This window comes from Selaginella moellendorffii, unplaced genomic scaffold (genome assembly GCF_000143415.4).
Source record: "Selaginella moellendorffii unplaced genomic scaffold, v1.0 SELMOscaffold_13, whole genome shotgun sequence".
Classification (NCBI taxonomy): Eukaryota; Viridiplantae; Streptophyta; class Lycopodiopsida; order Selaginellales; family Selaginellaceae; genus Selaginella; species Selaginella moellendorffii.
In genome coordinates this window covers 2,445,544-2,473,165 of record NW_003314274.1, presented here as the reverse complement: position 1 = coordinate 2,473,165, position 27,622 = coordinate 2,445,544, and the positions used below count along the sequence as shown (strand labels likewise).

Below are 27,622 nucleotides of genomic sequence, written 5' to 3'. Positions count from 1 at the left end.
GCGCCAAAAACAGGGCTGGATTCCAATCCCGGTTCCAAGGTGGCAGCGGCGTGGGATTCACCGGCCGTCGCGGCTGCTATGGCTCCTCCATCTTCCAATCCCTATGTCGAAGCAGCAGTGGCAGCACGGAAGAGCAAGCACAGAAGTGGTGATCAAGCTCTGCTGCTGCTCCTGCCGCCAGAGATTGTTCCGGAGCGCATCAGACAATGCTTGCTCTCGCGATCTCGCTCTCGCAAAGCTGCATCATCGCCCTCGGCCACCACCAAGTCTACTACTCCCGCAGCAGCTTCTCGACCTCGATCCACTCCCACAGCTGCTACGCCTCGCTCGTCTGTTTGCAAGCAGCACAAGAATCTCAGCGCCCTTGCTGAGTTGCAAGCAAATGATCGCGAGAGTGGCAGCAGCAGGAGTAGCAACGATACCTTGTTGGCTCCTCAGTTCTTCAGGCGCGCAAATTCATCTCCTCGCGATAACAAGACATTGAGCAAAACCAAGACGAAGAAACAATTCTGGGAGTGGGAGGACCGATCGTCGTCAGACAGCGGCGATCGCGTGAGAGCCATGGCCAAGCCGAGATCAATGCCAAGGATTCCATCTAGAAGAAAGCACGCTAGCGCTGCATGCAGCGCTGCTCCCGCGCGGCATGCCGAGGTTGATGATCATCAGGACCCCTACTACTATCACAGCATCCCCAGGCGCAGGATGAAATACCGCTCCATGATCCAGCCACTGCATTCTAAGATCCAGGAGGTGGCGTCCAGAATGTATGGCGGCGAGCTCCGGGCAAGGGATCGGGCGAGGCATCAGCGAGACCGGAGGCGATTGAATCCGTGATATCCTTGATGAGGCCAGTGATCAACAGCAGGGGCCGCGTGGTGGTGAGCTTTGGAAGGCACAAAGGCGAGGAGCTTGCGCGTCTCCCAGACAGCTACTTGCAATGGATGGCCGGCACTCTCCAGCAAGATCAGTGCTCCATCTGGGGAGCGCTCGCCCAGCAGGAGCTCGATACTCGCACCAGCAGTAGCAGCGGCAAGGAGAGAGTCTCCGACGTGGTGGACGTGTTGGAGCGATGGAGCGCGGACAAGCAGTTGGACATCAACAGCTATGGATTCCTCCTCCGCCAGGCGATGAGCATTCAAGAGGGCCGGAGGATCGTGGCGCACATCGTGAGGAGGGGTCTGGCCAAGCACACCTTTCTCAAGAACCTGGTGATGGACATGTTCAAGCGCTGCGGGGAGCCGGAGGAGGCCGTCCGTGTCTTTCTGGATCAGATGGAGAGGAGGAACCACTTCTCGTGGAACATCGTCATGTCGGCACAGCTGCAGCTGGATCACAGTGGCGAGCGAGCCAAGCGGACCTTCGACCGGATGCCAATGTGGGACGTTGTCTCGAGGAACGTGATGATCGCCGCATTTGCCCAGGGCGGTAAACCAGAGCAAGCAGCGCAGCTCTTCCAAGCTTGCGGCGATGGTGGTCGCGACCGGGTGTCTTGGAATGCAATCATCGCAGCTCACAGCCGCTGCTCTTCCACTGCCAGGCGCGCGTTGGAACTCTTTAGCCTCATGGACGCCCAAGGTGACTACCACCCGCCCGATGTCTTCACGCTCGTCAGCGCCTTCGAGGCCTCATCTTCTTCTTCTTCGTCGTCGTCGTCGTTGTTCTTGAGAGTTTTCGGAAGAGCGCTTCACCAAGAGGTGGCGGAGCTTGGGATCAGCGACGTAGCAGTCGGGAACAGCCTGGTGACCATGTATGGAGCGTGGAGGAGCAGCAGCAGCGCCAAGGCGGTGTTCGACGGCTTGAGCGGACGCGACGTCGTGTCGTGGAACGCGATGCTGGCAGCCTTGGTCAGCAGTGAGGAGATGGATCTAGCAGTGGAGGCGTGGCACAAGATGGCATGCCACAACCTCGTCTCCTGGAATGCTGTGATTGCTGTGTGCTCTCGGCGGGGGGACTTGGCTGCTGCTCTGTCCGTCTTCGAGTGGATGCCCGATCGCGACTTGGTGTCGTGGAATGCCATCCTCTCGGCCTGTGTCCAGAACGGTGAAAACGAGCAGGCTCTTGAGCTCTGGGAGCGGATGCAGCAGGACGCCGTCAAGGCCGATAAGATCACTCTCACCACGCTGCTGGATGCCTGTGCAAACCTGGGACTGGATGCGCTGGGAGCGTCACTGCTACAGTGCACCATCAAATGGAACAGCGGGGAGCCGGACGTCGTTGTGGCCAACGCGGTGCTCAACTTTCACGTCAGGTGTGGGAACGTGAGCGATGCCAAGGCGGTGTTCGAGACGATCAAGTACCGGAGAGACGTGGTGTCGTGGAGCAGCATGGTGGCAGCGGTGCATGACGACGTGGCCGAGGCTTTGGACCTCCTGCGGCTCATGCTGCTGGATGGAGTTGCTCCCAACAAGATCACCAGCCTCGGCGTCCTGTCCGTGTGCAGCCATGCCGGAGCCTTGGACGCTGGCTGCTCGTTCTTCCTGAGCTTGGAGGCCGACTACCACACCCGGCTGGCGCTGGAACACTACATTTGCATGATCGATCTCGTCGGCCGAGCAGGCAACTTTGATGGAGCGCAAGAGTTGATGCACTCGATGCCGTTCGAAGCAGACAATGTGGCATGGAGGATTTTGATGGCCGCTTATCTGCAATATTATTCTGCCTAGAAAAAGCAGCAAAACGAGCTGTTTACCTCATGACTCTATACACGCCGACCGATCGATCGACATGTTTATCTACATGAGCGAGACGTAAGTTCCACCGTGTCCCCGCTTGAGAACCAGTGGACCAGCTATGTCCGGCACCTTGTCTAGAATCCGAGCGCACATATCAAGCACGTCGGGGAAGCCCGAGGCCAGAGTTGTGAGCTGTGTTCGTAGCCTGAAGTCGCCTACGTGCTTGAGTATACTCCTGAACGACTTGGTGATCTCGTGTGGCATGCCAGAGGTGAGCCACTTCGAGAAGTCCAGGTGGTCGCCTCTGGCCAACACTTCTGACCGGTAGATTCGAGCTAGCTCCATGAGCATGGATGGACGGAGCGGCAATGACGCCACAAACTCGGTGAGGAAGTGCTCGATCCAACCTGGTGACAGCACCTGGTTCCACAGCACAGGAACCCACTCCGCGGGCTGGTTGAGGCCGTAGGCTTCTGCTACTATCAATGCTTCCTGGAACCGGCGCTGGTCTACTAGCAGACGTCGAGCATTTGTTTCCGTCAGGTTGAGCCACATGATTTCTGGCATTCTGAGCTGCAACGAGAGCAATGAGGCCTGAGCGCAGCACCACCTTGTCTTGTTTCCACAATCAATCCCCGCATACACCTCCGACGCTTCCACAAAGAACCTCATTATCTCCAGCACCTCTTCGTTCTGCTCTGGATCGTTCCTAATGGACCGAGTTAAGCCTTTCCGTCCTCTTGATTCCAAAAGATTAGCCATCTCGTGGGCCATGCTGAAATGGCTGAACACCTGCGACATACAAGAAAAACGAACGCTTAGGCAACAAAGCAGATGACGGTGCGAGAAGTTACTAACCATTCCAAACGCGTCTAAATCATGCGGGTTGAAGTGCTTCAGAGCTGAGATAACGGCCATTCGGAAGCCTCGGACAGATGCCGATGACTCCTTCAACGCATCAACAGCAGCACGTTTCTTGAGCAGCAACTCCAGTTGACCGTTTTCTATCAGCAGATCCAGGACAAAACGCAGCGCTTGGAAGTTGCTCACACCTGTTACCAACCGGGCAAGGGCTGAGAAGTCTCCTTCAGCCACATAAGCTTCCACCCTAGTGGCTGCTAGAGCAACCAGTACGTCCATTCCATCAAGACATGCAGATGACTCATAGAATTGATGCGCTAGTATAAGTAGCTCCACCTGTGTGTTGTACCGAGTCAAGGATCGCACAAGACGAAAGAAAAAGTTTGTACCTCGCAAGCGTGCGGCATATCATGCCCACTTATTACTAGTCGCATCAAAGCATGTCCAAGTTCTGGTTCAGATGGACATAGCTGACCCCATTGTACAAAATCGGATGATCGCCATAACAGTGGTGCTGGTCCCTCCTCCTTCGAGGAAGACGAGTCCATGTATCCACCGCGATGTGCAGCAAGGAGACCCTGGATATATCACAAAAGAAAAAGAAATAACGAAAGAAATGAAAGACTTAAAAAACCACACCTTGAGAAATGACTCGGCCAAAATGCGAGCAATACTGGATGCGTTGATCGAATGGGTGGCCACCAAAAGTTTAGCTTCTGAAACAGCATCTTGGCCTTTTAGAGAAAGAAGCTGAAGCAGTTCAGTCGGATGCTTTTGGAAGGCTTCAAAGAAAGGCAGGTCCAAAAAGTTGGCAATCTGAGCCACGGCAGTAACTCGTCTGCAATGGCCACGACCACAGCCTTCTCGACAAGCCGCAGTCAAAGCCTCCATAGCCTGAGCAGAACAGCCAAGTTAAAACACAAAAAGGAACGCACGAGTTCTTACCTGAAGAGGCGAAGCAGACGAGACATCTTTCAACTTCAGTTTGTTGAGCGTCTTCATGACAGGTGCACCCAAAGCTGATCCTCTTATTGATCCCTTCACAGTAGGACTCGAGAGCATGGCAACGTTGTAAGCCGTCTCAGCCCAGACAAGCTCTGCAGGTACACGACTGGGTGACAACTTTTGTTGAAGTTGTCTTGCTGCTTGCACCTGACCAACTTCAACGAGCGCGAGAATCGCCCTTTCAACTTCCCCCTCCCCAACCTTGTCTTCCCAGCCAGCAGTAGAGTCTTCGTCAGTGATCTTCAACTTGTTGTCCATATCAGGTGATGTTTGTTCCTTCTCCTGGCCACGTCTAAGAAGTCTGCGTTTTGGTTTAGACCCTCCGTTTTTACCACCAGAACCTACGGGGCTGTGAACCTGCCGAATATCGTCCATTATGTCTGCGTGCATAGAGTTGAAGACTTTGAGGTGGCCATCAACAGTTGCAATCTTAGCTGCCGTGCGATCAACAGGGCTCCCGCTGTGCATGCTGAATGGACTTTCCAGATTTAATGCTCCAAGCCTAAAAGTTGGACTGTTTGAGCTGCTGCTCTTCATCAAAACTTCAGATTCCACGGCCAAGAGCCACACTCTAGTCTCAAGTTCACGGAGCAGAGGAACCGGATAGACACTGGAAAGAAACATTAAAGTTAAACAAAGAAAATAATGTGAATATCACATACGGAGCTGATCCAGTGATCGAACCGCTAAGCCATTGAAGTGCCAGCAGCAGTACTGCATGCAACTCTGCAGGTAGGCCATGTTGCTCAATGTCCTCAGCGTGCTTCAAGAAAAACATACCAGCCTGTAAAAAAAACACAAAATGTCGGCAAGGCTATAAAACAAGCAACTAAAAACACTACCTTGAGCGGAGGGTACGAATGTTTAGTGAAAAGCGCCTGACAGTGCCGCCATAGTGCTGCTCTTTGCTCGGGTACATCCCAAAGCAACTCCTTCCATTCGGCAACCATTGCCTCTGCCTGAAAAACATATCAACACAAATTACTAACCAGAGTTGTTAAGCCGTTTACCTGCATCTCTGTTACGTGATGAACTGCACCCGAATTCCCTTGATTGCTGAGATCAAGTTGCCTCGCCCAACTACGAGCGTCTTCCCATTGACCACTCGCTTCGAGATCTTTTAAAAGAGCGTCGTCATCCAAGTCATCAACCTGCGTTCCCGACTGTCTCCCTTGACGCAATGACGGATCCGCAAGCTGGATTTTCCAGTAAAGCTTTCTGTATCCCATAGCAGCAACACCTCCATCACCAAAATCTGCTGCAGCAAGCAACTGCAACATGCAGCGCTTCTCATAGGCAGAAGGACACGCAGCCAATATCGCATTGGCCCCAGCAATAGCTGCTTTACTGATCCATGTTGTTCCACTTCTTCCACCCCTACTGTGAATTTCTTCTTTCAAAAATGCAGAAAAGTCGGCCAAATGAGCTGAAGCTTCAGACAACCTCATCTGTGAAAAGGCCTGGACACAAAATATGGTTAAAAGCTTGTACAGAAAGAAGAGTAAACTTACCCGCAGAAATCTAATGAAGTGAAGCAGAGGTGAAGACGGAAGAAATAGCTCGAATGCTTTAAGCAGAGGAATGAACAGCTGCTTTTCGCACAGAGTTGCAACCATTTTTGCCAAAGACTCTTGAGTGCCATCTGCAGCATGAAGTATCTGGGTTGGTTGCATAGGCTGGCTGGACTCGATAAAATCATCCTCGTTCTGACTTGACAAAAGACGTCGTCTTTTCGCATTGATGCGAGTGTAGACTGGCAACCGATGGTGCGTATGATATACTGCATTTGTAGCATCCACAGCATAGCCCACATTAGATGCCAAAGCAGCTCCTACACCATTGGTTTCTCTACAATGCAACTGTTAACTATCTGCAAATCCATAGCCAACTTGGCCTACCTTTCTGCTGTTACTTCCAGCCATGCAGCCACGCACGTGAGTGGAGATACGTCGTTGAAGCAAGAGGCCACTACAGCAAGTAGTGGCCAACGCATGCTTTTTGCCTTTTGAATCAAATCTGCTCCAGGAGTTTTACGACTCTCAATTTCCGCTATCAGTGAAAATAACTCGTTGTGGTCCAAAATTTCCGTGTGATCAGATTTCCCGGACATGCTATTTAAAACAGTCAAAACGTGACTTCGTAGTTGCTCATCTTTAAAATTCTTTGATGCCTGAAATACAGAATATTACGACAATGGGAAAAAAAAACAAATAAAAGAGGACTTACCACCCCAACAAGTATATCGAGCGGACAACCTTCAGACTGAGCTTCAGCTAGGAATCCAACCTGTCAAAATTTCAGATGTTACGATGCTTGAAGCAAAGGAAGTCCTACGTACCCAGTCATCATCTCCAGCCAAGTGAGTAAGGTAAACTGTACTGAGTGGCAAGTGATGAACTCGGCAGAACGCCGTTACCAAACTCCAACGTTCACTCATTGACATCTGAGACGTACGCAGTTCTTGTCCATTTCCCTCACCTGTCTTAAGCCATAGCCCGTTTGCGTCTTCTCCAGTCATACTGGCTCTTTCTAGGTGCTCTAAAATAAGTGAAGTGCAACGCTTGTCCGCTTCACCAGCTACACCTGTTTCCGTATAACTATTGGATAGCGATTCTGCAAGATAGTTTGACACATCTTCGCCAGAGGATTCACTTTCAGCGATTCGACGAAGAGCGGCTATGTCAGTGCGTAGGACGGTAGCAGACACGCCACAGAGCTCTAGCAGCAGAGAACATGCAGCGGTGACCACATCGTTTCTAAAATTACGTACACCAAGAGGCTTCACCTGCACAACACCGGTTTTACAAAAAGCGTCCAGGCGGGAGAAACTTACCAGGCAAAGCAGGTATTCCTCAACGTGAGAAAGCACACCATCATCTCCAGACCTTCCTTCATTAGCTCGTAGCGACATTAAATAACTAAACGCAGCGAGTGGACATCCTTGAAGGAGTTGAAGTTCAAGCTTAGATTCTGGGGTCTGAAAGACAAAACAACCGTCATGAGGAGGAAAACGACATAATAAGTTCAAACCTCTAACGAGTTCAAATGAATCTGCTTGTCAATCCTCTTTTTTATCGATTCCTCCCAAGACGCTGGGCTCATGAAACTTTCTCCAACACCGCCTCCCTGTTAAAACCAGGTCTTACACGGGTCGGAAACCAAAGATGGATAATCACCTACCTGAATGGATAGATACAAAACTCTTTTGAAGCTTTTTGGAAGCCATCTCGGAAGTAAAGTTAAGAGCGATGTCCCGTAGTCCGCTGAAGAAAACAGGCTCAAACGCCACTGTAGATAACTAGGCAAATCTGCTTCACCGGTGTCATCATAATGGCAAAAAAAGTACCCAACTATCTTACCGGGATCAACTTTGACCTTTTTCCCAAGGCACCAAAACTTTAAAGTGTTCCAAAGAGTCGGGAATGGTTTCAGACCTGCTTGAAGTTGCTCGAGACTACACTGCCAGCTGTTACCAGACTGCTTTTTCACCCCCGAGTATAAACATTTTTGAGGTAGAACAGGAGCATAAGCTAGAGTCGAAAGAGCCATGAGCTCACTTCCAAACGTAGCCATGTCGTCTAGTGTCAAAATCGACTGACCCGCAAAGATTGCCATAGCATTTGCAAAAGAAGCTTCATATTCGTACTTGTTGTCACGTGACAAAAGAAGCCATCTTGCCCAGTGGCAGTCTTCCTAGGAAAACCAAAATTCAAGTGACAAGAACAAAACAATCCGAAATAAATTACCGCAATCTCCAAAAATGTTTCCGCGTCTTCATCGAACCCTGACAAATGCTGATCAAGATATAACTCGAGTAACCACGGTAGACGATACTGCACACAAGACCGTACTACAAGCTGCTGGATGGCTTGTACAGTATCAACTTGTTGGACGTCTGAAGCCGAGTGAGAAAATATAAGACCGGCACGTGAAAGCAATGAAAGCAGCTCGGTTGCACCAGTCCATAGCGACCGCAAGAAAATGTGACCTCTTGCTAGATCCCGTTCAACCAGATAACGAAGCCAGTTGGAGCAAGCATCTAAGTTCGGCGCGAGCCGCTTGACCTTGGGTATTGTCACCACCACTATACCATTTCTTGAAGTTGGCACCTGAATCTCCAGCTCAGATTCTTGTAATTCCGAGGAAGGAATATCACTGATCAAGCTTGTTGAAGCGGACCACGAGTGGTGTACCACCGCATACTTCAGCTGAGAATCCCATGCAACATTTGATGCTTGAGATTGCTCCAGAATCATCTACAGGTAGCAAACATTAGTCACGAGCGAGAAGAAACTGAAACTTGAATCTAGTTACCCGATCAATAGTTAACTCATCCAACGATTGAAGCCAAACCAGCGCACCAGCCCAGTATGCTGCAGAGCGCTCTTCTTTGTTCACTTCATCCTCCACGTCTTTAGCGATAATTCTATTCCATGATCCCAATACCACACCATCAATCTCACCACAGTCAATCGAACAATCTCCAACGGGCGATGTACACCAAATCTGAAGCTTTCGATCGCTAGGCATTGAAGTACCAACGGAATCTTCATGTCGTATGTGGTAACTTTTCCAGAAGTTGTTGCTTGGGTACACACTCTTCAATAACATAAAGTCAGAAAACGAAGATGCAACAAACTTAGTTTACCTCAATTCGCGAAATAGTTTGTAAGAGGCGATACTCTTTTGGATCAAGGTGACCGTGCCTCCGCAGCTCTTTCGTAGTATGAGCTCGTAATGACCGCCGTACGGTTCCAAATGCCAGATCATGTAGCACCGTTGGTATGTCTTCTCCAAGTCTGCGCAACGCTGCCAATGCAATTGGCGTCTTTCCCTGTACCAAAAATCAGAATGCTACCACCGTAACCAAAACCGAAAGTCACCTTGCAAAGCAACTCATAGACGATTGATCTGCCGATGTCACGAACTTCCTTAAAAACGTCGGCCTCCAGTTGCCTCTTACCAGTCTCTCCACACCTCCGGTGGTGAAGTTGTACAACTGCCAAAGGTATGCGTCCTGCACGTAAAGCATCCTTCACGATACCAAGAACATCAATGTTTTCACTGTCCCAACGGGCGATCATCTCTTTCGGAGTTTCCTGCGAAGGGTGTCTTCTACTGTTTTCTTCGTCCTCAGGTGACGCTATAACAGTAGAAACCAAGCGGTCGTCATTATAGTGTGGCTCGACTGAAGGAGTTGCTTGCACCCGCCTTTCCACCTCTGGTACAGCCTCATCCTGCAAAAAGTAAAAGAAACAAAAAAATTCAAGGAAGCAGCCAATTCCAAAACTGCTTACCTTTTCAGTATTTGGCCTAGTCTTGCGTGAATGTAGATGGTCTTGCAAGGTTCTAATAGTTTCCAGAAACTGCGAAAGTTCCAGGAGAGGCTGTGACGTCTGAAGGTTGTCGTCGGGAAAACTTCGAAGTCCATAAACTTTAATCAATTCCCTGGTGAAACGTGCACCAAGGGCAAGCAACCTGAAACACAAAGTAGATGATATCCATCGATAAGTAACAAGGAACATATTTACCGCGCTGCTTGAGAAAGCTCGTTATCACTGCCGAATTGATTCAACATAAGTTCCACAGCAGTAAACATCAGACGTAGCACACCTGTTTCAGCTCCACCCACAGGAATAAGCTTATTCAACAACCTGGACAGGAGCTTGGTCTGTGTAAACTTTTGTTGAGAAATGAAATAACGAAACTTACGGTGCAATCTCATTTGTTCGCTGATAGTCTAACGCCAACTGTAACTTTCGCAGTCGTGCAAGTCTGATGTTCCAGCCTACAGTGTTAGAATTAATCTATTTCCAAGCTTCAACGAACTTCACAAAAGCTCACCATTTTCAACGAACAAGTGCTCCGCCTCATCCAATCCGTCATAAATGAGGCATCTGTCCAGTACTGCCATTTGCCACTGCTGTAGTTGCGGGACCGGAGTTTGGCATGACAAAAAGCTAGGAAGCTCTCTTGTGGACGTACACCACCACTGCTGTCTAGGTGCCTGATGACTTGAATCAATGACTGGAGGAAGAACCACGGTCAGAGAGTTTGCTGATACGAGATAAAGTGACCCTTGAAAGCTGAAGCCCACTGTTTCGTTGGAGTATGTCCAAGTCTTGGTCGCGGCATCTGTGCCTGTCGAGCAATACAACGGACTCTGCACCACTGTGGCGGAGCCATCCCTTCTGACCAACCGAGTTATCGAGCACGAACTTATTGCAATGGCAGCATCGGAACTGGAACTGGAAGAAACACAAGGCAATACAACCTTCCGGAGCTTCCTGCCTTTGTAACCGGGTGATTTTCCCGCAGCCAAAAAGTGCTTGGGAGTGAATCCACTGGGACTAAGCGTCGGCTTAGTCCCAGCCTCGCGGATCCAAACTTCGGAATCGGCAAGCTCCCAGCTTGAGCGCCAGTTACCGATACCAGGCTGAGAGAAGTGACTCTCCAGCGAGACGAGGAAAATCTGTCCGAGCTCGTCCGCAACACCTACAAGTCCCCGAGGCTTGGCAGGATATAGTCGCGAAAAGGTGGCCGTCGTCCCTGAAACATGAACAACAGATAGAAACTTTCCCGTCGAAGCTTCCCAGATAAAAATCTTGCCACTGCCTGTGAGACCCAGGAACCTGTCCAGCACCAGAGAAAAGTCCACCCAGTCTTTTCCCTGCACGTCGAGGAGAATCCGAGCGATCCAGCGTACGTCCCATTCGGATATCCTGGCGATCACTACAGCTTGATCGCCACTAGAAGCCTCTTGCAAGATCATTGCCACCAAGCTGCCGGAGAAACTTGAAACCAAGCTAACCAATCCATAGCTTCTTCCATCAAGACATGCTTGGTCGGTACCAGAGTCCTTGATGGCGAACTGAACTAACTTCGAGAAAGAAGGCGAGTCTCTCGCGATGCTCAATGGTACGAAATCCGGCCATGCCTCGGCTTCCAAAAAGACGAGCTTCGGTTTGTCGACGTCGTGATATCCCAGCTCAACCTCGTAGATAGAGCTAGAGCTGCTAGAATCTAGGCCATGCTCGCTAACCTTGCTTGCGAACCCGTAGATCATAAGACCTCTATCGCTGCAAGTGAAGAGCAGCTCCTCAAATGGCCCCGACGATCCCCCATTGCTCGTGTAACAATCTGTCTGGCATCCCCACGCGAATGATCCCATCGGCTGTGGCAAACTTACCGAGAGATTTTTCTTCAATGTGAGCAAGCGCGCTGATCCCAACGTCCTCGACACAAGCAGCAATCGCCGGAGCGATGGCGATAGAGCTGCATCGGTCAGCTGCTGGACTTCGCAGAGCGGGACCTCCGGCCAGCTGTGGAGCTGCATTACGGCAATCGGATCGTCGTCCTCGTCCTCCATGATTGCCTCGCCCTTTCAAGAACCCTATTTCACCAAGCAAGGGTTTTTAGGGCTATGGGGGTCTCCTGAGCGGGAGAGCTTGGATGGAGGATCTGTGGAAGCACCACAGTCGACCGCAGCAATCGTTTGGCGGAGCTCAGGTAAGCCTACATTCATCTCCCCTTGGCCCCGGGAGCCTCACATTGTGATCCTCGCTGCGCTGCAATTCCAGGTCAATGCGGCCAATGCGGCTGGCACCGTGAGCCAGCTGAATCATCCGCCTCACCATCACCATCATCCCTTCGTCGCGCAGGAGGTGTGCGTGACAATCCGGCAGGAGACACTGGGCGCCAATCATCTCATCAACTTCGGCGGCCTGGAAGGAGGCCTTAAGCAGCAGCAGTCGATTCGTAGCAGCGATCAAGGCAGCAATCAGCTGCTAGCTCTCGTCCAGCAGCAGCAACAGCACCATCAGCAGCACTCTCTCCATCACTCGGCCGGAGGGATCGTCACTTCTCATCATCCACACTTGCAACATCATCTAGTTTCCTCCACTGCGAGTGCCAATGCTGCCGTGCCTTGGTCTGGCGTCCAGGAGCTCCATCCCGCTACTACCAATCGTGCCCTTCTCACCGACGTTGCTACCACTGCTTCTCTGGACCGGGACTTGGGCTTGCTCAAGAACAGATCAAGGACCAAGAAATCCGACGTCGACTTCTTCAAGGACAGCTCTTTGTCTCGATCAACCTATGACGCCCAGACTAGCTGCTCTACAGACTTTCGAAACCAGCAGCAGCTCCACGGACAGGCGCTGCTACCTCCACAGAGAAAATCTATCAACAGCGCGAACTCTACTTCGCATGCCTTCCCGGCGGGTCTGCGAGTATACACTCCCGGCGCTCAAGGATTGATCGCCAGTAAGTTTTCTCTTCCTCTCTATACCTTGCGTCTTGGATCATCTCTTTGACGTCATCTTGCTCGGGCTTTTCCCGACAACAGATGGAGAGCTGCTTCTCACTGATAGGGGTCGGCTGGAGGTGGTGTGTTTGTGTCACGGCTGCGCGATGACAGTTGCCAAGTTTGTCCAGGCAAGTGCCGGTAGAGATTTAGACGATCTGTGCGTTCTTTTTTTATTCTCTCTCACTCTCTTACTTTCTTTTCATTGCATCAGCATGCTGGTTCTCATTCTGTCAATCCCGGCAATGCTGTCTACTTGGAAACGGGGGAGACACTAGTCCAGTGGCGCAGAAAAGTCTTTACACGAGTCGGGGTTCGTGTTATCATCTTTTCCCGTCTTTTCTAGCTAACGTATGCGCACAGGTTCCTGTGCCGGATGATGAAGCTGGATGGGACTCTGGTGATGGAAGTGAAACGAGTAGAAACGTACACACTCCTAAATTGCCTGAAACTTTTACCAGTTGCCAGCCCGTTCAGATGACAAACCTCCCTGCGAGTCTGAACTATGGGAATTACCAGGACGCTGTTTTCCAAGGCTGCAACAGAAGCTCGAAAGGCGCTGAGCTTCTTTCACCGCAGTTTCAACGGATTGTGGGTGCCGTCAAGCCAATGCATTTCGACTTCATCAATGGTGGTCGAGCCTATTCGTCCGCTGAACAACAGCTTGGTTTGCGGGAAAGGATCTTGCATTCTGATCAAGCAAGGAAACCTTGGGACGAGAACGTCAGACAGGACAAGGACAGTTTTGCGTCGAGCTTTGAGTTGAGGCTGGGGCAGCCGTCACAGCAAGCACAGAAAGCAGGAGCATCATTCGGCACAGCCTTCCGGTCACAGATGCAGACTACAGAGATGGATCAGCCAACCTCACTCGTTTATGAAAGAGCGTATCAAAAGAGTACGTAATTCCGCTTGACCATTCGGCTGACAAGGTTTCTGTATATGTTTGTGCAGTTGATGCCAGCCTTCACCCGGGATCAGTACATGGCTATGGTTTCCAGCCACAGCAAGATGTTCAGCAGTTTACCCAACAACAACGACTGGAGAAAATCAACGTTGTGAACTTCGGTCACTATGGCCCGGCCGCATTGGAAAGAACAGTACTCAGTGAGAGGACAAAGTTCTGGACGGAGCCACCAAATCAGAATGGGAACAGAGTTTCGTCAGAGCATGGGGACTCTTTCTACCAGTTAAAACCTCACGTGCCAGAAAACTCGCTTGAACTGCTATCACAGTCACAGATGAAGCAGAGAATGGTGAGTCATCGGCTGCTTAACGACGTTGTTGGATTTACTCAGATGGATAGTCAGCAATACGTCTCACAAGAATGCTCTCAAGTGGGATGGTCCAACAATGGGACTCGGTATTTGCAAAGTAAAGAGAAGGAGGTGGTACACTGCTTTGGGGGTGATGGGACCCGGGCTGCACCCGCACCCCAGGAAACTTTGGCGTGCCGAATGAGCAGTAGTAGCTGTATACAGCAACAGGGTATGGAACACAAAGCAACAGGATCTGTGCTCGATGGACAGGAAGCTCTTCAGATCGGCGAGCAATTTAGAACCAAAGCACGTTTATGTGACATCGGGAGAGCTGAAACAGAACCAGCGAATCCTTCGATTGCCACTCCAGGTATAATCTACGCTGAGGATTACGTTTCTAAGTTGTATTCTTCACTTCAGGAAAAAGTGCTTTGGATCACAAGGCGACAGTGGAGCATCCATACATTGTCGACGAAGCAAACAGGTCGGTTAAGTCTGCATATGCTTAAACTATATCAGCTCTTTCTGCAGAAACTCTACCGCGCTCTTAGTACCAGGTGAAAGAAATAGTCATGCCACCAGCTCGCAAAATCTGACAAGGGATAGTCTTCTAGAGGGGAAACCAGGCCAGCACCACGAAGATACATCGTCAATTATACCGGCAAATTCTGGGCTACTAGTATCGGTTGGTGAAAATGAGTTGCCTACAGGCGCAGTTCATTCGGAAAAAAACGTGCCGCTTGAAAATGGTTCCTTTGCGTGGAACGCCCCTGCAAAGCCGTGTGATGGCTTAGAAGTCCCCAGTGAAACCACGGGTGAAGGCATTCTAGCTGGCAAGACCACCTCACTCGAGGACGAGGATGAAACTAGCGAGGTTTCAACTAAAAGCTCGGAGAACGTTGCGAGTTTTTCAGATGCACACGACGACGTGAATGATGAAGCCTCGACACTGGAGTCGGAGAGCCGAGAGCATGACTTAATTGATGAAGGCTCGGGTATTGGAAAATCCAGCTCCGAAAAGTTTGAAGCTGGAGATACTCGGGAGTTATCACTCTCACCAAGCGACCGCTCTTCCAGCGAGGCTAATGAGTCCGTCATGATAGAAGGGTTGCAAGAAGTGCAACATGAAGACAAGGTTGAAAGAAGAGGCCGGAAAAAGGTGGCGAGCCTCAACGACACAATCATGGCTAGGAATTCCAAGGGTAATGATTCAGGCGTTTCCGAGCTCCCTGCTTCGAACCGACGGCAGCAAAGGGATGATGAGGAACAAAACACCGCTCTATGTAAGCTTACACCGAAGCAAAAGCGATCGAGAACAACTGTGAGGAAGACCCGTTCTGCATCTCTCCTTCTCAAGGACTCGCACGGCGACATAGCCGGGGGGAAGCAGAAAAACACTCTCTTGAAAATCAAAGTTAAGAGTCGAGACCCACCAGCCGGCACAGACGAACAGGATTCCGACAGTAGCGATCAAAGAAAACACAACCGGACGGGGAACGGTGGAAACGGGAAGATGATGTCAATGAAGTCGATAATGAAGCACGCAACTGAACGGAGAATCAGTCTGGAAGGATTTCCCCGTTTTTCAAAGAATGCTGAAGGACAGGGGTGTAAGGAAGATGGTGGTGCTCTACGCAAAGAGATCCGCAAGCGTAAGCTGTCTGAGCTCAATTCGTCAATACCTGACCCTTCTGCAAACGTAACTTGTCGGCCTTTCAGAGTGGGACAAAGTATCATTCCTCGTGGTGAAAGGTCTCCAAGAGGAGCTACCAGGAAAACGAAGTCTCTAGCAACTGAAGATGATTCCCAAAGACAGACATCGTCGGTTGCGAAAAAGAAACTGGAGTCAGGGCAGACAGGGAAGAGCTCATTAGCAGAAACCGAAGGCGTAAAGCGAAGGAGGACTACGAATCACCAACAAACAACCTCTACTTTCAGGTTTGGAGTTTCAAAGTTGCGGGATGGACTAAAATTGTTTTTGCCATGCAGCGGCAGTCGTGAACCTGGAACAACGCAGACAGTAAAACTGAAGTGTGTAGAAGATGAGTTGGAGCTGAAGAAGCATTGCAAGAAGGCTCAACCTGTCAAGGAAAACGCTTGCTCCGTTTGTGGGAGTTCAAAGTCCGAATCACACAATCAGCTCATCTACTGTAGCGCGTGTCCAGTGAAGGTAACGAAATTTGTTGTTAAACGATTTACGAATTTTGCGCTCAAAGCAGGTCCATCAAGCTTGCTACGGAGTTCCTAAGGTTCCAAAGTCCTCGTGGACGTGCCGTCCATGCAAGTCCGAAGTCGAGAACATCGTAAGTAGTTTAACTTGTTAGCCAGTTGCTGATGGACGAGTGGTTTCATTCCAGGTGTGTGTCCTCTGTGGATATCGCGGCGGGGCGATGACTCGAGCTCAAAACGCGCAGACCGTCGTGAAGGGACTACTTAAGGCATGGAAGGCCGGAAGCGGTGAACGGCCCAAGCCCGGGCTTAAGCAGGTACGCCGATCGGAGAGAAACAGCGCCAGGGAAATCGAAGAAGTCAGCAACACCATCACGGCTTCCGTGAGTGATCCGAGCGTCGCACAATGGGTTCATATGGTGTGCGCCCTGTGGATGCCCGGGACGAGGTGCCTCAACCTTGGAACGATGGGGATGTTCGACGTATCTGGAGTTTCGGTTTCCAGGAGACGACTGGTACGTAGAGAAAAAACTTTGGTCTTATGGTCTTATGTTTTTCTCTGTTCGGGGTTCTTGTTTAGACTTGCACCATATGCAAACGAGAAGGTGGCTCCTGTATTCAGTGTCACGAGGCGAAGTGTGCTGTTCCTTTTCATGCCTGGTGTGCTCATTCCAAGGTTAGGACATTGTTTGCTTCTTTCTTTTTTTTTTCGCAAAGTGATGATCCTCCATTACAGGGCTTGCTCCAGATCGAAACTGTGAACGACACGGATGGCCACGTTCGTTTCCATGGAAAATGTATAAACCATGCAGAAGCGAGCGTCTTAGAGTCGAGACGCAATAGCAAGTGTGCGCGAGCAGAGGTAAGACTGTCCCAGAACCAAAGTTTTTTCTTTTCTTTAAAGCCTTCGTCACAGGAATACAATGGCAAACCCAGTTTCGACGATTTGAGAAAGCCGACCAGAAAGGACTCGCAAAAGACTTGAGAGATTATTTCCAGCTCGCTTACTAGACTGTATATTTTAAATCGTCTTGCTCTCGCCAGCAAGACGTGTTGGCTGTCTGGGGAAACTGAATAGATATTTTTACTTAGTGAACAAACGGTGCGAAGACGACCACCGAATTGTGGCCTCCAAAGCCAAACGAGTTCGAAATAGCTGTTGTGTGGAGTCGTGTTAGTACTGCCTTGCTTCCAACGACGTAGTTTTACTTACCAACATTGATCTCGTGCTGTTTCTTCACGTTTGGAACCGTATCAAAACATGTTACTAGCGGGTCAACATTCTGCCGAAAGGATTGTGAGTGATCGTGAACAAGCAAGCTATTCCGACTCACAAATTGGTTGATAGTTGGATGAACCCATCCAGTCTTTATAGCCTTGATGGTGGCAATGGCTTCCAGGCCACCACAGGCTCCAAGAGAATGTCCAATCATCGACTAGAAAAACTCAAGTTACAATAGCAGCATTGCAGCAATCAGACGTACCTTGGTAGCGTTCATCTTCATCTCCGACGTATCCTTGAATACTTTTTTAATGGCATTCACCTCAGCCATGTCGCCAACTGGAGTGGATGTAGCGTGAGCGTTTATAAAATTCACCTGAAGACCTTGGTGAGAATGATCGAGACGAGCGCAAAGAGATAATACCTCTTCTGGATGTACACCCGCGTCATCTAGTGCACGCGTAATGCACGTTGAAACTCCCAATCCATCGGCTCGAGGGTCAGTCATGTGGTAAGCATCACAAGTGACAGCGCCACCCAAGTACTCCGCAAGAATGGGCGCGTTTCGCCTCATGGCGTGATCCAAACTCTCCATCACCTGGTACAAAGTTGGAAAGTTGGAAAACCACGCCAGGAAAAAACAAAAGATGGGAGATCATACTACGTAAGAAAGATGGAAGATCATACCAGAATTCCGGCGCCTTCTCCAATGACAAATCCATCTCGATCTCTGTCCCATGGCCGAGAAGCTGTCTGGGGATCGCTGTTCCTCTGCGACAGAGCCCGGCAAGCAACGAATCCGCCAAGCCCGACTGGGATGATCGGGGCCTCGGTGCCACCGGTAAGCATAACGTCGGCCTCCCCGCGACGAATGTGATTGGCCGCAGCGCAGAAGCAGTAGTTGGAAGTGGCACAGGCTGTGGAGATGGAGTAATTCGGCCCCATGAATCCCAGCTCGATGGCGATGAGCGCCGAGCCCATGTTGGTGATGGTGTAGGGAATGAAAAAAGGAGTGATGCGGCGGTGGCCTTTGTCACCGAGCGCCTGGACAGCATCCGAGAACACCGACAGACCTCCCATTCCCGATCCCACCACGACGCCAACACGCTCCTTGTCGATCTAGACAGACAATGCAGCGATCATATCATCGAAATATTTGAGGAGCTCGAGAGATTTTACCTTGCTTGTATCCAGCTCCGCGTTCTCTAGCGCCTTCTTCCCACTCACCAGGCAGTAGCGCAGGCAATCGTCGAGGCGCCGGTCGTTCTTGCCATCGATGTAGCCCTGGGACGAGAAGTTGCGGATCTGGCCGCCGAATCGCGTCGGGAACTTGGACGCGTCGAAGCGGTCGATGAGCGTGATCCCGCTCTCGCCCTGGAGGAGCTTGTCGTAGAAGGAATCCACATCGTTGCCGAAGACGGACACCAATCCCATGCCGGTGATCACCACGCGCTTCTTGGGATCTCTCTCGCGCTCCACCGGATGATGATCGTCCTTGGATCTGGAGAGCAGCAGTGACGAGAAGGAGCTGCAAGACATGGCGATATTACCATGCTTTCTCGCGATGGCGCCGAGAGGAATGCGTCCATTGCTCTTCTTCTTGTGCCAAATCCCTGCTTCCCACGACGATGGTGCTGCCATGGCCATTTTCTTATAACACCCGGTCGTGGTTCGATACCCAGAAAGTTTAGGTTAAATAGAATCGAGCTCCCCGGATTCGAACCCCCGACGAGGGGAGCTTGCGAAGAGAGTGAGGGCTTTGGTTTTTGAGGGAAGCGCAAGATGAGCGTCATCGACATTCTCACGCGCGTCGATGCGCTGTGCCAGAAGTACGAGAAGTATGACCTGGATCGGCAGCGGGACGCGCAGATCTCCTCCACCGATGGCTTCCTCAAGCTCTACACGGTGCTCAACGCGGATGTGGAGACCACGCTCCAGGTAACACCAAAATTTCCACCGCCGAGCGCCCAGTGAGGCGATTATCCCTGTCCAGAAAGCGAACGAGGCCGCCACGGAGAAGAATCGAGCTACTGTAGCCGCATTGAATGCCGAAGTCCGCCGATCCAAGGCCGCGCTAAGGAATGAGATCCCAAAGCTGGAGAAGCTCGCTCCTAGAAAGGTAAGCTAGCATAGTTTGTGTATGCCCGCGGTGGTATCATAATCAAGGAAATTTTGGTTTGTTTGTCCAGGTGAAGGGACTTTCCAGGGAAGAAATGGAAGCTCGTCCAGACCTCGTTCTTGCGCTTGCTGAGAAGATTGAATCGATTCCAGAGGGAACAAACTTGGGGAACAAACGAAGCAGCTGGGGCAACAGCAAAAGCGCGTCCAACAACAAAATGGAGATCAAGATCGACTCGGTTAGTCCCGGTATGTTTCTAGAAAAAGCTTCTATCATTTCTTCGGAGGTTATAGTTCTTTCATGCAACCTCTAGAGGACGTGATGCGTCCCGAGCAGTACGAGCACTCCGAAGAATCGAAGGGGTTCCGACAGGATTACGAGACTCGGAAAGCTAGACAGGTAAAGCTGACTTGCACTTTGCTTTTATTCTTTTCTATTGTCTAACGGTGAAGTTGTGTTTTTGTTCTTTGGTAGGATCAAGGCCTGGATACAATAGCCGAAGGTCTCTCCACTTTGCGAAACATGGCTCAAGATATCAACGAAGTAAGATCTATTCTATGCCTTCTTTCAAGTGCCGATTTAAATCCGTGACTATTTCTACAGGAAATGGACAGGCAGGTCCCTCTGATCGATGAGATTGACAGCAAGGTGCGGCATTCATTGTTTGTTGATCTGGAAGAAAGCTGAATGTTGAGTGTTGCCGCAGGTGGATTACGCCAACGCTGAGCTTAGAACCACGAACGTGAGATTGAAAGATACTGTGAACAAGGTACCTCTTGCTTACTTTCTCGAAATTGTGGCTTCTGACCGGGACTTTGTTCGCTGTAGATGCGATCTAGCAGGAATTTCTGCATCGATATCATTCTTTTGTGCATCGTTTTAGGAATCGCTGGATACTTGTATAAGTAAGTCCAAGATTTCCTTCCCTTTGCACCGTCTCATTCATGCTCTCTGCTCGCTTGATTGGCAGTGTTTTGAAGAAATGACTAACGAGGCAGGCGAGGTTGGGTTGGCGTTTGATTTGTTGATAGTGAAAGAAGAAGTAAACGTTTGTTGGTTAAATGAGTTCACAGGATATTCTCTTTTGATGCGTTAGGGCTCTTGAGCTCTCGGGCTAGGGTTTTAGCTCAGCGGCAATGTTCTTGTACAGCCTGACGCTGCAGCGCGCCACTGGGATCGTGTGCGCCTGCTACGGCAACTTCATCGGCGGCAAGAGCCAGGAGATCGTTATCGGCCGCGGTAAGATCCTAGAGCTCCTGCGCCCCGACGACAATGGCAAGCTCCAGACGCTGCTCGCGGTGGAAATATTTGGCGTCGTTCGCTCGCTCGCGCAGTTCCGCCTCACCGGATCCCACAAGGATTACCTCGTCGTCGGCTCCGACTCGGGCAAGATCGTCATCCTCGAGTACAATCGCGACAGGAACGCCTTCGATCCCGTCCACAAGGAGACGTTTGGGAAATCTGGGTGCCGCCGCATCGTGCCCGGCCAGTTCTTGTCCGTGGATCCAAAGGGCCGGGCGGTGATGATCGCCGCCACCGAGAAGCAGAAGCTCGTCTACGTGCTCAACCGGGACAACGCGGCCAGGCTCACCATTTCCTCTCCTTTGGAGGCTCACAAGTCCCACACCGTCGTCTACTCCCTCGTCGGGGTGGACTGTGGCTTTGAGAACCCGATGTTCGCCGCCATCGAGCTCGACTACTCGGACGCCGACCAGGACGCCACGGGCCAGGCGGCGCTCGAGGCACAGAAGCACCTCACTTTCTACGAGCTGGACCTGGGACTGAATCACGTCGTTCGCAAGTGGAGCGAGCCCATAGACAATGGTGCCAACATGCTCGTCACCGTTCCCGGCGGTGCCGATGGACCCAGTGGAGTCTTGGTCTGCGCGGATAACTTCGTCATCTACAAGAACCAGTCCCAAGAGCTGAGAGCTCTGATCCCCAGGCGAGCCGACTTGCCGGCGGACAGGGGTGTGCTCGTCGTTTCGGCCTCGACGCACAGGCAAAAGAGCGTCTTTTTCTTTCTCCTCCAGACCGAGTATGGGGATGTTTTTAAGGTGACGCTGAGCTTCAACGATACGGATATGGTGGTGACAGAGCTCAAGATCAAGTACTTCGACACCTTTCCCGTCACCTCGGCAATGTGCGTTCTCAAGAGCGGCTTCCTCTTTGCTGCTTCCGAGTTTGGAAACCATGCGCTCTATCAGTTCCAGGGTATTGGCGACGACCCGGACGTAGAATCCTCTTCTGCAACTCTAGAGGAGACCGAAGATGGTTTTAAGCCCATCTTTTTCCAGCCCCGCAAACTCAAGAACTTGATCCAGATAGACGAGGGGGAGAGCCTCATGCCAATTATGGACATGAAGATTGCCAACTTGTTCGAAGAGGAAACACCCCAGATTTTCGTGGCTTGCGGGAGAGGTCCTCGTTCGACGCTGCGGATACTCAGGCCGGGTCTTGCAGTGTCCGAGATGGCAGTGTCACAGCTGCCGGGAGTACCGAGTGCTGTGTGGACGGTGAAGAAGAGTGTCACCGACGAGTTCGATGCCTACATCGTGGTGTCCTTTCTGAACGCTACGCTGGTGCTGTCCATCGGCGAAACAGTGGAGGAAGTCAGTGACAGCGGATTTCTGGACACGACACCTTCTCTTCAAGTTTCTCTGCTCGGGGACGACTCGCTAATGCAGGTGTATCCCAATGGGATCCGACACATTCGGTCATTAGTGCGCATAAACGAGTGGAAAACTCCCGGCAAGAAGACCATCGTCAAAGTTGGCTCCAACAGGATGCAGGTGGTGATAGGCTTGAGCGGCGGTGAGCTGATTTACTTCGAGATGGATCCGACGGGGCAGCTCATGGAGATAGAGAAGCGAGAAATGTCGGGGGATGTGGCCTGCTTGGCTATAGGCCCAGTTCCAGAAGGCAGGCAGCGTTCTCGGTTCCTCGCTGTTGGCTCCTACGACAACACCATTCGCATCCTCTCGCTCGATCCCAACGATTGCATGCACATCTTGAGCGTCCAGATGGTGGCTTCCCCACCAGAGTCACTGCTCTTGCTCGAAGTTCAGGCGTCAACAGGTGGAGAAGATGGTGCAGTGTATCCAGCGAGTGTTTTCCTCAACGCCGGCCTTCAGAACGGCGTTCTTCTCAGGACTGAAGTTGACATGGTCACCGGGCAGCTGTCTGGGACTCGAACGAGGTTTCTGGGCCTGAGAGCTCCCAAGCTCTTTGCGACGTCTGTTCGGGGCCGTCAGGCACTCTTGTGCCTCTCCAGTCGGCCGTGGCTCGGTTACATTCACCAGGGACACTTCCTCCTGACTCCACTTTCTTACGAGACCCTGGAGTATGCGGCCTCCTTCTCGTCGGACCAATGCGCAGAGGGTGTTGTGGCCGTGGCTGGCGAAGCGCTGCGAGTCTTCACGATTGAGAGGCTCGGGGAGACTTTCAACCAGACGTCCATCCAACTTCGATACACGCCCAGGAAGTTTATCCTGCATCCCAAGCGGAAGTTTCTGGTGCTCATCGAGACCGACCAGGGGACGTTCACGACCGAGGAGCGCGAGCACATGAGCAGGAGCGCTGCAGCTCAAGACAACGGGATGATGGAGATCGACAACCAGGAGAAGTCCGAGGAGGAGCCAATGCCTGACGAGCAGTATGGCTATCCCAAAACCGACTCGAGGAGGTGGGTGTCGTGCATCAGAGTCCTGGATCCCAAGGCAGCGGCCACAACGTGCCTGCTGGAGCTGCAGGAGAACGAGGCGGCCTTTAGCATCTGCTGCGTCAACTTTCACGACAACAAGAACCTCGGAACAGTTCTTGCTGTGGGTACTGCCAAGGACTTGGAGTGGTGGCCCAAGCGGAGATCGATGGGTGGCTTCATCCACATATACCGGTTTGTCGAGGACGGCAGATCTCTGGAGCTGGTGCACAAGACACCCATCGACGGCGTTCCGACCGCTCTGTGCCAGTTCCAGGGCCGTCTGCTTGCCGGCATCGGGCAGATACTTCGGATCTACGACCTTGGCAAGCGGAAGCTGCTGAGGAAATGCGAGAACAAAAACTTCCCGAACACCATCACCTCCATCCACAGTTACGGCGACAGGATCTACGTGGGCGACATCCAAGAGGTAAGAAAACACATTTGCTCGCGTGCTGCCAGTGGCTAACGCTCTGTTTTGGTTGCAGTCCTTCCACTACGTCAAGTACCGGCGAGACGAAAACCAGCTCTACGCCTTCGCCGACGACAGCAGCCCCAGGTGGCTGACAGCGTCGCTGCACATCGACTTCGACACCATGGCCGCGGGAGACAAGTTCGGGAACCTCTTCTTCGTGCGGCTGCCGCAAGACCTGTCGGAGGAGATCGAGGACGACCCGACGGGTGGCAAGATAAAGTGGGAGCAGGGCCGGCTCAACGGAGCTCCCAACAAGGTGGAGGAGATCATCCAGTTCCACGTCGGGGAAGTGGTGACGTGCATGCAAAAGGCGTCGCTCATCCCAGGCGGAGGCGAGAGCGTGATCTATGGCACGGTCATGGGCTCTGTGGGGGCGCTGCTGCCATTCTCGTCGCGAGAGGACGTGGATTTCTTCTCGCACTTGGAGATGCATATGCGACAGGAGCATCCACCGCTGTGCGGCCGCGATCACATGGCTTTTCGCTCGGCCTACTTCCCTGTCAAGGTCAGTAGACTTCTTCCTTTTTGTCACTCTTTTTTTCTTCTTGCTCGTACTGACAAGTGTCTAAAATCCAGGATGTTATTGATGGAGATCTATGCGAACAATATCCCACACTTCCGCCAGACTTACAGCGCAAAATTGCCGAGGAGCTGGACAGGACTCCCGGAGAGGTGATGAAGAAGCTAGAGGACATCAGGAACCGGATCATCTGAGCCTCCCGCGTGATCTTCAAGCTCCCCTCCTGTACTACCAGTTTGTGTCTCTTAAAATTTTGGTCTTTGATTCACAGGATCTATCCAATGTAACTGTGCTTTTACTCTGAAGAAGAAGACACTGTTTTCTAACCCATAAGCTGTGCAAAAACCTCCTCCACGCTCCCATGGTAATCCACCAAAAGCTGGATGGCATCTCCACGAGGCAATGCCATCCACTCCTGCAAAAACAAAAGCCCCGAGGTTTCCACAAGATGTAAGAAAGAAAAACTCCCAAAGTTACCATGATTGTCAAGATGGCGGACTCTTCAAACGGTGGCTTCTCTTGCGGAGGAACCTGCTGCTGCTGCTGCTCCTCCGCGCTGCCGGATTCCGCTTTCTGTGCAGACACCTTGGACGGTGCGCCTTCTTCCTCCTTGAGCAAGTTGATCTGGAGAAGGTCCGCGAAAGGATCCGAGCACATCTGGACTTTGAACCATTCCGTGTGAGCAAACAGGCACGTCCTCATTAGTTTCATGAGTTGAGGCTCCCTGATGCCCAAGCTCGCACTTAAAGTCATCTGTACGCGCCGACAAGATATCAGAGTGGATTCAGGGAACAGAGTTTTCGCTCTACCTGTACAGATGCGGCAAGAGCAGCGACTGGTGTTTGATTTGAGCACGCCTCCCCCGGGTTGCGCGCTAAACTCAACACCGTCTCCTTTAAAGGCTTGAGCAAATCCGCGTGCTTTGCAGCAAGAGGTCCCAAGTCCACCCTCGCGATCTCCAACGCCCGGCTATGATCTCCAGCCTCTATCAAAGCACAAAACGCTACCTGGAAACGAGATAATTCATGAATGGATTGAATGGATAATATCATCTCCTTACCTGTTTCATTTGGAACAGAAGCTGCGGGTGGTTCTCAAAGAAACACGGGTCCAAGTGTTCCACTTCTTGAATTGCCTCCGGAATCTTCTTCTCCGTGATCAGCTGCCGTATTTGTACCGATCGTCTGTATTTCTCAAAGGCTGCATCAGGTGTCCCCTATAAAACAGCCGATCTAAGTCTCAAATCCAATGCACGCGATAAGGAAAGACTGACTGAATTTTCTGCTGGCACCATCTCCACGTCGGCTTTTACCACAGCCATCTGTTGCTTGCTGGAACGTCTACCCTTCCATCTGTAGTTCTTGCTCCTACTACTATCAGCCTCTTCCGCTCTAGAACAGACTGTATCCCCAGAACCAATGCGCGGTGAGGAGTCTTCATCCATAGCGTCTGTCGTTCTTCCAGACGGCGATGCCACGGAATCCGCTGAACTCGAGACTTCTGGACTGGTGTTAATCAAGCCTCTGTAGACACAATATTCCCACACCAGCTTGTCAAGGATGGATGTGTTTATTCTTATTCTGCTCAGCTCATTCTGTGAGGTAAGAACGAGATTAGGAAAGCAGTGATGTAAGAAAAAAAAACGGATAATAAACCTTCAAAGCCGCCATGACATCTCCGCGCGTGTACCTTAGACTGTGGATGGCATCGTGCCTGGGAAGCTCCGCCGCCTGTGCTAGAGCTTGTACATCAACCTGGCACAGAGGTTGGACGCCTGAGACGTGACCATCTGGTTCGTGAACAGAAAACGGTAGCAGATGCAAAACAGTACCTCATTGAAAGTTTGCACTTCCCCAGACAGGTCTTGAAACGCCGGAGGAGGATCTCGGTCTTTAAGAAGTATGTCGGACGCGATATCTCCAAGCGGCAAATTCTTTCTCATGCAGTATGCGTTGTGTACACTGACAAACAAACAGGAGGTTAGGTAGCTTCCAAAGCAGTGACACAAACCTGATCAAGTAGCAAATCGTCAAGGAGAAAAGCGGATCATCGGCATGCATGTGAGCTTTCAAAGTGGATGCCACCGTTGCCGCCAGGTTTGCTCGTCTCGCTTCGCACCACTGCAACGAGAATGCAAATCAGTAAATCGAGGTGAGCGAAACTTTGCGATGCAAACCTCTTCAGCAACTGGAGAATTTTGATAATCACTATCATATATCAAGGCAAGAAGAACTCGCTTGAACTCCTCGTACGCTTCCTGCATATCGAGCAGCACTAAGTCGAGAGAGAAAGAAAAAAGAAGAAAAACCCACCGGATAAGCGTTAAGAGCGCAAGGCCCGAGCTGAGATCTAGAGCACTCAATCGCCTGCAAACGAGCAGCGTTTCCACCACCACGGAGAATTTCTATGAAGTGCTGGATGGAGAAAGCAGGAGCTGAATCAATAGAACAATCGAAGAAATCACTCACCTGCTTATAGAGCCAGAAAAGAAATCGCTGGTCCTGCATCAGCAGCGAAGCATGCTTGGTGAGGAGCGCCACAGACTCGGTGATGGCACCACACTCGATGAGAGACCTAATCTGCCGAATGGCGTCACGAGCAGCGACGTTACCGCGACTAGAATCATCCACTAGATCGTCCTCCACGACGACTAGCTCCTCCGCGATGCAGTAATCCAGCACCAGCGCATCTAGCGCGCCCCAGTTCACCGCCGTGGCCTCCATCGCTCCCTCGCTCATAGCCTAAAGCCCTAACAAAGCGCCAAAAAACCTAATGGTTAAAAGAGAGAAATAAAAAAATGGGGAAGAAAGCTCCCCTTGGAATTCATCGCCGATGCGTCCGATCGGAGAGCTTGCTATCGCCGGAGGCGCAGGTTCTTTGTGGAATCCGCCAGGGCGCTCGCGATTCTCACGAATGCGCGCGTCTTTCTCCGGGTGGCAGACGAGGATGGGAACAACGAGGTCACCTACGACAGTAGCGCGCAGGAGGGAATCCAGGAACATGGCAGCGCGATCGATGATCATTCCGGCGGCGCGGAGCCGCTCAATCGGGCTCGCGGTGGAGAGGATTTCGGCAATTTCGGAGCTACCGATCAGCAGCACGGCGATGGAGAGGAGAATCAGGAGCGCGGCGATGCGATAGCGGCGGACAATCCACGGCGCAGCAGGGAGGAGGAGGAAAGAAACCATCGCGAGGGAGAAAGCGCCGAGCTTGGCCTGGAAACGATCACCGAGTCCCCCCTCACCGAAGAGGATTACGCCGCTCTGGTAAGCACGATCTCAGATTCACGGATTTCTAGCAGCTCGCAAGATCTAACGC

General features: G+C 51.4%; 7 protein-coding genes across 10 annotated transcripts; 4 read left to right on the top strand and 3 right to left on the bottom strand.

The window, feature by feature from the left end:
* The first annotated feature begins 735 nt into the window (after positions 1-735).
* Positions 736-2,735, top strand: LOC9645708 (pentatricopeptide repeat-containing protein At4g02750). Of its 3 annotated transcripts, none has more exons than XM_024674893.1 (2): positions 736-1,094; positions 1,218-2,735. In XM_024674893.1, the coding sequence occupies exons 1-2, from the start codon at positions 843-845 to the stop codon at positions 2,661-2,663; spliced, it is 1,698 nt and encodes a 565-aa protein (XP_024530661.1). In that variant the 5' UTR covers positions 736-842; the 3' UTR covers positions 2,664-2,735. The 3 variants fall into 3 exon arrangements, with proteins under 3 accessions (XP_024530661.1, XP_024530663.1, XP_024530662.1); XM_024674895.1 differs by having other exon boundaries at positions 1,047-1,110; positions 1,269-2,735; XM_024674894.1 differs by having other exon boundaries at positions 1,049-1,105; positions 1,264-2,735.
* Positions 2,651-11,968, bottom strand: LOC9645707 (spatacsin). The gene is made up of 24 exons (XM_024674888.1): positions 10,383-11,968; positions 10,251-10,326; positions 10,070-10,192; positions 9,836-10,016; positions 9,422-9,775; positions 9,187-9,372; positions 8,853-9,137; positions 8,285-8,794; positions 7,898-8,231; positions 7,719-7,846; positions 7,569-7,664; positions 7,372-7,515; positions 6,877-7,323; positions 6,765-6,824; positions 6,437-6,708; positions 6,050-6,386; positions 5,549-5,998; positions 5,381-5,497; positions 5,201-5,322; positions 4,479-5,148; positions 4,173-4,427; positions 3,923-4,111; positions 3,531-3,869; positions 2,651-3,464 (listed from the first exon to the last, which is right to left on the bottom strand). Exons 1-24 carry the CDS (start codon positions 11,905-11,907, stop codon positions 2,733-2,735), a joined length of 7,932 nt encoding a protein of 2,643 aa, XP_024530656.1. The 5' UTR covers positions 11,908-11,968; the 3' UTR covers positions 2,651-2,732.
* On the top strand, positions 11,964-17,368 carry LOC112346281. The gene is made up of 14 exons (XM_024674890.1): positions 11,964-12,047; positions 12,119-12,803; positions 12,886-12,974; positions 13,058-13,156; positions 13,207-13,738; positions 13,795-14,469; positions 14,520-14,583; positions 14,631-16,037; positions 16,089-16,269; positions 16,319-16,402; positions 16,457-16,783; positions 16,849-16,944; positions 17,005-17,130; positions 17,185-17,368. The coding sequence occupies exons 1-14, from the start codon at positions 11,991-11,993 to the stop codon at positions 17,251-17,253; spliced, it is 4,491 nt and encodes a 1,496-aa protein (XP_024530658.1). The 5' UTR covers positions 11,964-11,990; the 3' UTR covers positions 17,254-17,368.
* LOC9646307 (3-oxoacyl-[acyl-carrier-protein] synthase I, chloroplastic) lies at positions 17,138-19,161 on the bottom strand. 2 transcript variants are annotated; one of them, XM_002969829.2, is made up of 7 exons: positions 18,670-19,161; positions 18,178-18,609; positions 17,915-18,088; positions 17,753-17,866; positions 17,603-17,704; positions 17,482-17,551; positions 17,138-17,424 (listed from the first exon to the last, which is right to left on the bottom strand). In XM_002969829.2, exons 1-7 carry the CDS (start codon positions 19,135-19,137, stop codon positions 17,357-17,359), a joined length of 1,428 nt encoding a protein of 475 aa, XP_002969875.2. In that variant the 5' UTR covers positions 19,138-19,161; the 3' UTR covers positions 17,138-17,356. The 2 variants fall into 2 exon arrangements, with proteins under 2 accessions (XP_002969875.2, XP_024530666.1); XM_024674898.1 differs by having other exon boundaries at positions 17,482-17,704.
* A 31-nt stretch (positions 19,162-19,192) lies between these two features.
* On the top strand, positions 19,193-20,692 carry LOC9646306 (syntaxin-71). The gene is made up of 9 exons (XM_024674900.1): positions 19,193-19,428; positions 19,484-19,609; positions 19,680-19,857; positions 19,923-20,008; positions 20,084-20,152; positions 20,213-20,257; positions 20,316-20,378; positions 20,438-20,514; positions 20,580-20,692. Exons 1-9 carry the CDS (start codon positions 19,273-19,275, stop codon positions 20,593-20,595), a joined length of 816 nt encoding a protein of 271 aa, XP_024530668.1. The 5' UTR covers positions 19,193-19,272; the 3' UTR covers positions 20,596-20,692.
* Positions 20,693-20,735: 43 nt separating this feature from the next.
* Positions 20,736-24,612, top strand: LOC9645705 (spliceosome-associated protein 130 A). The gene is made up of 3 exons (XM_002970085.2): positions 20,736-23,739; positions 23,798-24,289; positions 24,361-24,612. The coding sequence occupies exons 1-3, from the start codon at positions 20,746-20,748 to the stop codon at positions 24,496-24,498; spliced, it is 3,624 nt and encodes a 1,207-aa protein (XP_002970131.1). The 5' UTR covers positions 20,736-20,745; the 3' UTR covers positions 24,499-24,612.
* On the bottom strand, positions 24,540-27,056 carry LOC9646305. The gene is made up of 11 exons (XM_024674892.1): positions 26,773-27,056; positions 26,617-26,718; positions 26,481-26,561; positions 26,315-26,424; positions 26,136-26,265; positions 25,960-26,058; positions 25,578-25,898; positions 25,365-25,520; positions 25,114-25,311; positions 24,782-25,057; positions 24,540-24,719 (listed from the first exon to the last, which is right to left on the bottom strand). The coding sequence occupies exons 1-11, from the start codon at positions 27,040-27,042 to the stop codon at positions 24,627-24,629; spliced, it is 1,836 nt and encodes a 611-aa protein (XP_024530660.1). The 5' UTR covers positions 27,043-27,056; the 3' UTR covers positions 24,540-24,626.
* Positions 27,057-27,622: the final 566 nt, after the last annotated feature.